This window comes from Fukomys damarensis, unplaced genomic scaffold, assembly GCF_012274545.1.
Source record: "Fukomys damarensis isolate Sample0158 unplaced genomic scaffold, DMR_v1.0_HiC HiC_scaffold_6, whole genome shotgun sequence".
NCBI classification, from domain to species: domain Eukaryota; kingdom Metazoa; phylum Chordata; class Mammalia; order Rodentia; family Bathyergidae; genus Fukomys; species Fukomys damarensis.
In genome coordinates this window covers 9,865,757-9,877,807 of record NW_022900918.1, presented here as the reverse complement: position 1 = coordinate 9,877,807, position 12,051 = coordinate 9,865,757, and the positions used below count along the sequence as shown (strand labels likewise).

Sequence of the window (12,051 nt, the reverse complement as noted above, 5' to 3'; positions counted from 1 at the left end):
ATTTGAAAAATATCTTTTTAGGATTCAACACATAAAGCAGGATTTCAAAGGCCTTGATCGCAGAAAAGATTATGGTGCTCTCCATGTAATACAAATACTAACACAGACTAAGTGTAAGAACAGCCAAAAGTTTTTATTTTTCTTAAGGTGGAAAACTTTTTTTTTTTTAGTACCATGGATTGAACTTGGTCAGGACTTGTGCTTGCAAGGCAGGTGGTGGAACCACTGAGCTAAATCCCTGGCCCAAAGTGGAAAACTTTAAAAAAACAATTAGTGTAATATGTCAATTTTCCCTCTAAAATATGTATTTGCCACTGCCTACAGTATATAGTCTACAATGATCACTTTGAATTTTTGCATTCCTAAATTATGACTGTAATTATCTCATAGACCAAATAAGAGAAAAATAAAAGAGGAAGAAGAGAGTAAATATCTGCTGAATGTTAATATGAATGATTTCCTTTCTGTTCAGTTTAAAATTTATATTGATTTCCTTGGGCACGTACTTATATGTAGATCTTCATGAAAAGATCAAACAGATAAAAATCTACGCATGCCAGATTTATGAGGAAATTTCACTTATAAAAATCATGTCTCTTGCTTTTTGTTTTGTTTTTTGGTACCGGAGATTGAACTCGGGACCTTGCGCTTGCAAAGGCAGGCAGTAGAACCACTGAGCTAAATCCCTGGCTCTAAAAACCAGGTCAAATGAAGCAAATATCACAAAAATTGTTATAAATTGTACATCTGCTCTCTTATCAACATAAACAATATTTTCACAAAAGAAACCCAAGAGCAAATCATACTACTCAAAAAGAGCAGAATTATCTTAAAAATCTCTCCCAACTTGCTGTATTAAAGTAACAATTTAATAGTAATTTTAAAAATATCTTGAACAACTTACCAATCAAACGATGATTCTACAAATGTAGTTTTTACAATACAGGCTGCATTATGAATACAATATGAAAAGAACAAATTTTCTGCTACCATCCTAATAGGAATGATACATTACAATGCTAAATAAGATAACAGTATGTAAGTCAACTTAATGTCTTGCTGTCAATTTCATATACTCAAATCAATGTTAGTAAAGTAGTACGACAAGTCAATTTCAGGATAACTGTCTCACTCAAACACAAACTTTCAAAAGCCATATTACTATAAGGTTAGTAAAGGGCAATAACTGCCATGAAACAACCAGCAATGTTTTCCCTTAAAGGCAGCCCATCTCTACCTAGGTGAACTGCATAAATCTTTGTCTGAGAAAAATTCCACGAATAAGATAATTCTTCAAAATTATCTAATATAACATATTTCAGAATTAGCAACTAAATGAGACGTACATAATATTTCATATTACTATTCCAGATTTTTAAGTTTTCAGGAGAAATTGTTAGTGTGTTACAAGAAAAGCTACTCTGTCTCCTAGTATATATGCTAATTTCTTTTTTATACTTGTCCTCACTCTAAAGGCAAAATGACATTATCAGAGATCATGGCAATACTGAAGTAAAAAGATCTAAAGTCTGATAAACACTATTCGAAGTTATTTATCAAAGATTAGAATTGTAACATTCACATTTTATTTATACTTAGAGCATTATCTCAGAGAAATGGTATTTATTTTCACAAAACTCCTATAACTTCCAAGCAAAGAGAAATAAAATAACCCACAATCTCTCTCTCTCTCTCTTTTTTTTTTTTACCTGTTTTCTCTTTCATACATTTCCCTGGAGGCACTTCGAAGCTGATCAATTTCTTGATTAGTTTTCAATTTGATTTGTTCCAGTTCATCACGTAGTTTATTTTCATATTCTGTCTTATAATGGTCTCTGCAAAGAATCAAAAGGAATATCCACAAATTTCTTTTGTGAAACAAATAGGCTTTTGTACTCCATGTAAGATTTTAATATTTCATATCAAATATGTTCTACATATTCTATTTGGAGAAGTTAATTTTAGATGTAAAGTTTTAGTGCTTGCTTTGGCAGCACAGATACTAAAGGTTTAGAACTTCTAAAAATTACTGCTTCAAACTAGGTCCACCTAAGACTGCATCCTGTCAAACATAGTACTCCAAAGGCTTAACTATTACATAAGATGTTAGTAGGTCATGCTGGTTACTCATCTTCAAAAATATCTTACTCATATTTTTTAAAGCAAATGGCTGAGTTGAAAACTGATAAATACAGAATGCCTTTCAATTAAAAATAATAATCTGGGGGCCACAGATTATTTTTATTATTATTAGCTCAGTGGTTCCAGCGCCTGCCTTGCAAGTGCAAGGTCCTGGGTTTGATCCCTGCTACAAAACAAACAACAAACAAACAAATAATAATCTGGTGCAGTACATGTAGAGACATAAATAATATGAACAAAAGCATAAAAACAAAATCACTTTGACTTTATAATAACGCTTCTTTTCAAGCACAACAGCAGCTATATTAGCAAGTATATCACACACTGATGAAAAAATACTAATGCCAGAGAAAAAGTTATGAACATTTTTTGTTTTGTTTTGTTTTTCCTCCTGGTACCAGGGATTGCACTTTCAAGGCTGGTGCAGTGTCACTGAGCTGAATCCCTGGCCACCCAAACAGTTATGAACATATAAACTGTTAAAAGAAAAAAATTGCAATTTTGTTTTAGCTTTTTTTTGTTGTAGTTGTTGTTTTCGGCACAGGGTCTCACTATGTAGTCCTAGCTGGCTCAAACTCATGATCCTCCTGTCTCAGCTTCCCTTGTTTTAGCTTTTGAGGGGCCGATGAAAACAAGTAACTTAGGGGTCCTAGGGCCTATTAACATAAAGAAACTCTAGTAGCCTATACTCATCTAGAAGGAGAGAAAACACAAAAACTGAAAACAATATGCTATAATGCCTCATTCTTCTTTTATGTTTCAGAGTCAGGAAATCATCAGCATACTCAATTTTATTCAAAATAATGTATCTACAGAGATACTTACATGCCTTTTCCAAAATCATTTATAATATTAGTTATAGGGAACTAAAAAGATTGTGCCTAAAAAAATAGGCTTTTGATGTTATTAGGAAAAGCAAACTGTCTTAAATAGACTAGAAAATATAAGGAAATAGAATGAAGTATTATCATAATATCATCCTATGTACATCTTAAAAAGCCATCTTCCCCCAAGCCAACAGTCCTCTCAAAAAATATTGCTAATTTCTATATGTTAATGTAGAAAACACAGTAAGTCTTGCCTGGATGCTACATATTTTTCATACATATCTTCCCTGGCCTTCTTGGTTTCCTCCAGTTGAAGCTGAAGCCTTTCAAGGCGATCCTCCTCGTGGGCACGACGCACACTGAGCTCAGTGTTCTGGCGATTGAGGTACTCTTTATCCTTCTGCAGCAGAGTAACAGTCTGCTGTAAGGTAACTACCTGTGGGTGAAGAGAGGCACTGTCAGAGGAGCGCCACCTTCCGCTTCATGGCCGCCTGTTAACTCCTTTCATTACATTCCTGCTTGCCACATAAAAACTGCCCTTAGGAGGGCAGACTAAACCCTCCCTTGCAATCATCTACCAAAAAAGAACTACTCAAAGTCTCTTTTCTTTCCTGGCAACTACATCAAAAAAGCAAAATTTCCCTCCCATTATTTTACCCTGTGCTATTTTCCATTTATATTATACAATAAAATATAAGTGACTATTATAAGCTTACCTCTTTTGATAATTCACTTCTTTCTTTAGCTTGAGTTATATGAGCGGCTTCAAGTATTTCATGTTTTCTCCTAAGCTCAAGTACTTCTTGTTCAAATGCATCACGTTCACTATTAAAGTAACATTCAAATACATGTGTAAAATTTACATCTTCTTTTAAATTGAGCATTTTAAAAGGGTTGACCATGTATCAGGAAACTGAGTAGTGATATTAGGCAGAGAAGATTTTGTTTCATTTTATATACAGTAAAGTATCGACTTTTCAAATTGTGAAGGAACTCTGTTCAAGACTTGTTCAGATAATTAAGTATCAATTTATTACCTTCAAAAAATAAATATAGCCAGGTGTGGTGGTAGATAGATACTGTAATCCTATCATTTTGGGAGGCTGAGGCCGCAGGATCAAGTTTGAGCCCAGTATGGGCAACTTAGCAACTTGGCAAGACCTGCTTTCAAAATAAAAAATAAAAAAAAGGCTGGGGATGCAGCCCAGTATAATGCAGAATCCTTCTAGTAGCACCAAATGGGAAAAAAAGTAACCGATACTTTTTACTAAATTCTTTTAAAAGAATTTACACGTAGCTCAGTTCAGAGTCAAAACCCCCTTGCAACTTAGCACTTACTACTTTGCACAGTAGATACCTATACCCACATAGTTTTGATTTCCATTTTCATACCAGCTGAACTTCTAAATAGTATTTCTCACTGAAATAAGCCAGAACTCTTCAGAACTCCTTTAAGTGCCGAGGCAATTAAATTGTAAAGTAAAACTAAAAACTTTACGTTATGCCAGAAGGCAAGGAATTACTAAGAAAAAAAGAAAGAAAACAAAAGAAAAGAGAAAAGAAAGCAGGAAAAGCATTCAGGGCTGGGGATTTAGCTCAGTGGTACTGCCGCCTGCCTTGCAAGTGTAAGGTCCTGAGTTCCTGAATTTGATCCCCGTACCAAAAAAAAAAAAAAGAAGCATTCAGATGTAATTTAATGATTTTAACTGCTAAATTTTAGAATTATACTATAAAAATAAATCACAATTTACTTTTTAATTCTGCTATTCAAAAGCATATGAATTCTTTATAATAATGATGCACTTAACATTCAGAGTTGTTTCTTTTTGCATACTTGTGAGAATTTATCAAGGGCATATACTTCCCACCCCTTGTTTACCTTATATTTTTATAACCTGTTCATTTTTTTTTTAACTCATTCACTGTATGCAGTAAACCAAAGGTTCCTAGTATGAGTGCCTCATTTGTTTTTGTGTAGCATTCGTACCACATGAAAATGTCTATCATGCTTTTCCATCAAGGTTCTATTTTCCTTTCCTAGGTTTTTATTACAGAAAATGAAAATACATATAAAAATAGAGATGATGTAATGAGCATCCATATTTCTATCACCCAGCCTCAATAATCATCAACAGATGCCTAATCTTGTTTCACTTATCCAACATTCATAGCCCCTCTGGATTATCCTGGTGACATTTTTTATATTTTCTCTATCACTGCTAAAGACTTTTAGTGGAAGAGGGGACACAAAAATATCAGCTCAGAAGGATCATCTTACCAACATAAACTATTTGAAAATGCTTTTTTTATTAGTTTTGGTTTTTTACATTTATTATATAATTTATAACTTAAATTATATAATTTAAAGCATCCCTTTAACATATATTCATTGTGTGATACTATTTTTTAAGAATTACTTTTGGGGGGAAAAAAAGAATTACTTTTGGGTACAGTAGGTTCAGCAATGAAAACTTAGGGATGAAGTCATTCACCATATATACAAATGTATATGTAATTTATAACTATATATGAACTCTCATAAAGGTTTCTATATTTGATTTTAGTTTATATAATGAAGTTATTTATTTATTTACTTACTTATTTTATATTTTGGGTACTGGACAGCAAACTCAGGACCTTGCACTTATGAGGCAGGTGCAGTGCCTCTGAGCTAAATCCCCGGTATGAATGCAGTTATTTATATTAGTACCATCTCATAAATGGGAAAAGTTAGAATGAAGAGATTTACTCATGAACATATAGCTAAAAAGTAGTTTATTAAATTACTGTACAAACAACACTAAAGTATATTCTACTTAAAGGAATATATCTGCTAAAGTTACTTAGGAGTAACAATTGGGAAAGTCTCATGAAGTATTTTTTTTTAAAAGTGTCTTTTGTTAGAAGAAAAATGCTATAAAATGGAGGAACTTAAGTATTTAAATTGACTCTATCCATAAAAATAATCATCAATAACATTTAGAAAATATTTACACATATATTTTACTGGGTTCCTATTTCACATTTTATAAGAGAACAGCAACTTTTAAATAAAATCAAAAGAACTAATATAAAAATACAACTTATACCCAACAAATTATCAAACATACATGCTTTTGTGCAAGGAAAAATAAAGGTAGAATTAATGATGCTGAAGGTAAGAATTTAGGTGATATTTTTTTTTGTTTGTTTTTTTGTTTTTTGTTTTTTGGTACCGGGGATCGAACTCAGGTCCTTGGCTTGTAACGCAGGTGGCAGAACCACGAGCTAAATCCCTGGCCCTTTTTTTTTTTGTTTGTTTCTAAAGTAAAAGTAAGAGTTTATTCATGACACAGTACACTGGAGGCAAAGTGTTTCATGTCACAGACTTCACTTCCGACTCCCCGGAATGTTCATTTCTTTGGCTTAAAGGAGAGGCTGGGTGATTTTGATAAAAATGAGAAATACTATAGCCACCTTGACTGTCTGTTTACCTCTTGACTTTATCATAGTTCTCTTGACGGTAGTCACCTTGCTGAATCAATTGTTTTGTGTCTGCTAATTCTAAGGCCAAACGTTGACATCTAATTTGAAGTTCAGAGTAGTTTCTTCTATCTTCCTCATATGTCTACAAATCAAAGGAATAAGAAGACATTTCAAAATATAGTTGACCAAATTCTGTATATTTCCTCTTAAGCTGTGAATGTCCTTGTAATTACATTTTTAAAAATCATTTTTTCTACAGTATTTAATAATTTTTCTCTAATCAAAGATAGATAATCTTCACAAAGTGGTTTGTAAGCTCATTTGTTTAAAACCTAAATAGTTTTCTAAAGAACAAATACGATAAGTATGTTTCAATTACTAGATTACTATTACTATTTTTAACTGCAAATCATTATTGGTAAATTTTAGGCATACATAATGATAACACTCACTGTAGGGAATGCACCTGTACATGATATATCCCACCTCCCTTTTCCCATACCCTCCCTCCCATATGTGCAAAAGTTTTGTTTCTACTTTTAAAAATATTTTACTTTATCCTGCCCTCCCCATATGCTCCCTCCCCTCCCTATGTACAAAAGCCTTGTTTCTACTTTTCCCTTCTATTTTCACTTTTTCTTGTCCCTTCTTTCCTTTCTCCCTCATTCCCTTTCCCATTTGAACATTTTCTTTCCATTTTGCAATATCTATTATACATTTTAGTCCTTATCTCCACTTTCACTTTCTCACACCAGAGAAACACTATTTAAGTATTTAAACACGTGTGTCCCATTTATTTCACTTAAAGAATATAATCTCAAGGTGCATCCATTGCACAGAGTGTGTTTTGCTTTGGTTTGGTATTATGTTCTGTCCCACTGAAGTTCTCTATGAGGATGGAATGTTATTCTGGTATTTATTATAGGATTACAGCTGAGTATGTTCTACTACTTCCCAAAGGATCATCATATACATCATTTCAGACATAAATCCTAAAGAAACTTTAGTTACCTTGAATAATGTTTTACGTTTCTAAATACTACTTATCACATAACTGTTTTGGAAGAGAGCATAGTCTTATGGCTAGGAGGTAAGCCCTGGAATTGTCTAGAACTAAAATACTCACATATGACATTGGACAGCTTAGTTACTTCTCTGTACTTCAGTGTTTCCTCAGTTCTTGCAAAGATTATATCAAGTAATACATACAATGTGACTATAAAAAGGCCTAACACAATAATGATGATTAGCTATAAACTAATAGTTATAATGCTCTTTCTTTGCTTTGGCTTCCAGAGAAATCATAGTCAAATGGATAGTTTAATAAGTGCACAAAGACATGAAAGAATGTAGAATAGAATGATGAAGCATATAAACACTTAAAGGATGGCAAAAGATAAAGAGGCCAATGAACCCAAAGGAGCATTAACAGAAGCACAGGGCAAAGGAGAGGTGTGCGTAACAGTGGGAAAGAGCTCTGAGGAGATGAAGCAGGGATTAGTATGAGCACCACTGAGAAAACAAACAACAAAAGGCTCTTAAGTATTCGCGGTTAGAGACAGAAGGCGGAGAACCAGAAACTAAGGCAAATATATCTGAACACTCAGTATGTCCTTGTTTTGTGCTATTTTATATGTATAATCTCAACAGTTTATGACTAAGCATAAAGATTAACCTCATAGATGAGAAAACAGGCTTCAAGAGGCAAGTCTCAGACAGCAAGAAACAGGGACTCCAGTCTAAGTCTGTCACACCGAAACAGCAACCTACTCATTCTACAGTTTAATAATAAAGGTGGAGAAAGAAAAGGAAGAAGCAAGCAGGGCTAATGGATTAGTAAAAGATGGTTCAACCTTGAAAATGTTCAAATACTGATGGGAAAGAGGTAACTGCCAAAGAGGGATTAATTTTGGAGAAATGAGGAATACTCTAGAGGGTTAAGCCCCTAAGAAGGCTTCAGGGGATGGGATCCAGAATCCAGATATACAGACTAGTCTAGGAGTGGAACTAGACTTATCATAGATGTTTCCCCAGCTGATGCAGTATTAGAAACTTGAATTTTTAAGGTAGCTCTTATCAATTTGCCACGGGTTATGGCCTTCTCCTTATCCAAATGCTTCCCTTTTTTATAATTTTCCACTTGGTTCCTAAAGGCATATGATTTTTCCACTCCTTGAGCGAGTCTTCCCACTGCAAACAGCAAGAAAAAGCAAACTAACCAAAATGAGGGCAGATGTGAACCTATATTTGTAGGTTCGGTGGCAGGAAATTGTGGAAGTTCTTATTTGAGGATTTCCACTTTCTCAGTGAATTAAAATACGACGTCATCTGCTGAGGGTGAGAAGGAAAGAGAAAGTTGGAGGAGATGTGAGGAGAATGATGAATGCCTAAAATAACCTCTTTAGAAAAGGAGAGGGCTAGAAAAAACAGAATTACCCCACAATTTGTGGGCCCATGGAAGGCTGGTAACAACGAGACTTGAAGCACTTGCAGTAGCTTATGTGATTTTTGACAGCAGTGCTTAGAAAAACGAGACGAGGTTTACTCAACCTGGTTTGATTAGAAAAGTTGGGAAAGGAATTAAAGGACACTGGCAAGGCAAGAGAAAAGTTTAAGACTTGTAACATGATATATAGGGAAGGAAATAAATTCAGGAAGGAAGTGACAAATTATATGAATTGGAAATTTTGTTAAAATGAGTTGGGAGCAGATGATAAACATGAAAATACAGGTAACTATATGTTTAGTGGCCCAAACTAAAGTGATAACTTTAGAAGTAAATCAGTTCTGGGCAACAAGGCATAGAATGTAGGTTAAGAGACTGAGAAAGTACAGATGAGGCAACGAATAGAGATGAGATCAATAAAATTCAAGGTCAAACACATAGAAGTAACTGAGGCCGCAGTGGAAGTGAAAAGGAGGACTAAATCTAGAGCAAGACTTCCACTGTTAAGAAGAGAATGTGCTACTGGTTTACAATGAGGAATCTGGTACGGTGGAGTGTCGAGATGATACAGATGTACAAAGAAGCAGGTTATTTATTTTTTTTGAGGGTGGAAGTCTAGAATTGAAAAGCATAAAGATCTAGAGAGAACAAAATAGCAATGGAGTGTGAAATACTTGGGTTATGAGCTCCTGGTATACGATTCCATGGGAGAATGTCTGTGTATATAACTTCTATCTGTGTAGGTACAAATGTATGTATGTACATATAAACCTTATATTCTTATTTATATTTTAAGGCAGGGTCTCCCTTTGTAGTTCAGGCTGGCCCTGAACTCACTATATAGCCCAGGCTGACCTCGAATTTGCAGCGCTCCACCTGCCTCAGCCTCCTGAGTACTGGGATCACAGGTGTGTGCTACCACATCCAGCTTTTTTTTTTTTTCTTAAATAGATACAATATAAGCAAGTACAAGCAAAACTTCACTATGGGAGCATCCTTTCTACCAATACATATTTTATTTAGGACTTTTCAAGTGAAGAAATTACTCTTATAAATTCCTTTATTTTGAAGACAAAAAATAATCTGCCTCATTAATACAAACTGAAATAGAGTAAGGCAGACATTGGAAAATGGGAAACAACTGTGTTTTCTAAACGTGAACCAAACCTTATAAGCATGTGGGATTTGTAGATACGGCTAAAGGGGAGTTCTCCCCTCCAGTCTTCCATTGGCATCAACTGCCATGGGAACACGTGCTCTAAGTCTCAATGCTGAGCAGATGTCCCTCGTACACTGTTGTATAATACCTCATTTTTACCTCTGCCAGAAAATGTATCACGTGTACAGTAGCAGCCATTATTCCCACAACATCAGGGGAAAAAAACTAAAAAGTTCTATAGTACTTTCTGTTAAATAGAAGGTCTGCAATTAATGTCTGTGGAAAAGGGGAAGCAAAACAGGTCATTAAATAGACCAAAACAAAATGTAAAAACTTTAATCTTTTCAAACATAAAGGACATACAAAATTTCTACTCACCAGCCCACTCCAATTAAAACAATTTGTATAAAATAGTAAACAGATTAGCAGCCAAATTTCAATTTCTAATTTAAAAAAATACATAAGGAAAATAAGAGTCAACCCAAGGCACTGAGTATCCATTCAATCATTTGTCAGCTTTCTACAGATAAGGAAGTGACTCTACAGTTAATATCATTTTTTCTATCTCCTAAATTACTCCTATGAGGAAATAAAACAGACTAGCTCTAACCTGAAAAGCTATGTTATTTTAATGGCATGTTTTTTACCTTCCTCTTCTCTATATCCACCTAGGACTGAGCTCCCTAAAGACCTAACTTATCAGCCAGACAGGGTGCACATACCTATAATACCAGTTCATCAGAAGGCTGTAGAGGATCACAAATTTGAGGCCAGCCTGGGTAACTTAGTGAAATCCTGTTTCAAAATAAAAAATAAAAAGGGTACAGGACGTAGCTCTGTGCTCCCCAGGCTCACTCTCCAGTACAGCAAAAAACAAAAACAAACAAACCCAAAAAACCAAACCTGTCTTATCTCTGTATACTCAGGAATTTTAAAATAGTTTTCTCCCTGGAAATGTCTGTAGAGCAAACTAATGTTATAACATGTACGAACTACACAGCACTATCTGTTAAAATGATTCACTTAGGGTTTAGAAAATTATTTACAATTAGTAAGTACTTAACAAATTATTAGTTTTCCAGCTGAAAGATCACGATATATCTGCAAATAAAACTCCACAGCTGAAACAATAATGCTATGTAGCATATGTGTAGAATTTTGGCAAAGATTTTGAGAGACAGCATCAATGGAGTTTCTTTGCCTTAATGTAGGTGGTTGTTAAATGCGTGGATTTGCTTTGTGAAAAATCCAGAGTTCCACAATTAAAATTTCTTTATGTATCTTACATTTAATCATTTTGAAAAACAAAACAAGAGCTTCTATGGGGCAAACGTCACCTGAGCACAAAGTTCAGTTATGTGTCTATAAGAAATGAAAAAGGTCATTTATAGTGGGTGGTGCACATTTTTGTTCTGTGTATTTCTCTAGTACTTGGCTGATATAAGAAACTAAAACTCTTACCTAATAGAGTGCTTTGACTAAGTTATCCACTACTTAACAGATCTTTGATTTTCATAATCTGATGTTATTTTTTTCCCTATTTCTCTTATTTCCAAACAGCAAGAAATAACCATTTTAGAGACACAGAATTTCAGAAATAAAGATTCACTGAAGATAATATACTACAATCTTCTTAGTTTCAAGACAAGGGGGTTAAGGCCTAGAAGGGCTGCATTCAGGACTCCACTGCCAGCAGAGAGGTAGAGCTAGAATCCAGGTTCTTAAAATCATACAAAATCCACTTTTTTTGAGGTTCCTTTTTTTTTTCTTGAAGAATCTATTATATGAAACCATAAAACCACTGATCATAAAATATTATCCAGTAATCAAATACATGGTGTTAAAAGGGCTTCAACTATAACTACCATGGGTTCAATAAGACATGCCACAAATCAAAGTTAATTTTGGAGTCTCTCATCTAAAACAATCTTATAATTACTCCTTAAATACATACTTTAAAAATCATTTCAGGAAGCAAAACATTTTTTTTACAAAAAAATAAAGATGGAATT

At 34.2% G+C, this 12,051-nt stretch overlaps 1 protein-coding gene across 3 annotated transcripts in view; it reads right to left on the bottom strand.

Moving 5' to 3' along the window:
* Window positions 1-12,051, bottom strand: part of Pibf1 (progesterone immunomodulatory binding factor 1) — a 203,252-nt gene that overhangs the window by 159,197 nt on the left and 32,004 nt on the right. For all 3 annotated transcript variants that reach the window (XM_010622334.3, XM_010622338.2, XM_010622336.3), the window contains 4 exons: window positions 6,443-6,576; window positions 3,686-3,794; window positions 3,224-3,405; window positions 1,710-1,835 (listed from right to left, as the gene is read on the bottom strand). In XM_010622334.3, the coding sequence (XP_010620636.1) occupies window positions 1,710-1,835; window positions 3,224-3,405; window positions 3,686-3,794; window positions 6,443-6,576 (551 nt within the window). The remainder of the gene's footprint in view (window positions 1-1,709; window positions 1,836-3,223; window positions 3,406-3,685; window positions 3,795-6,442; window positions 6,577-12,051) is intronic.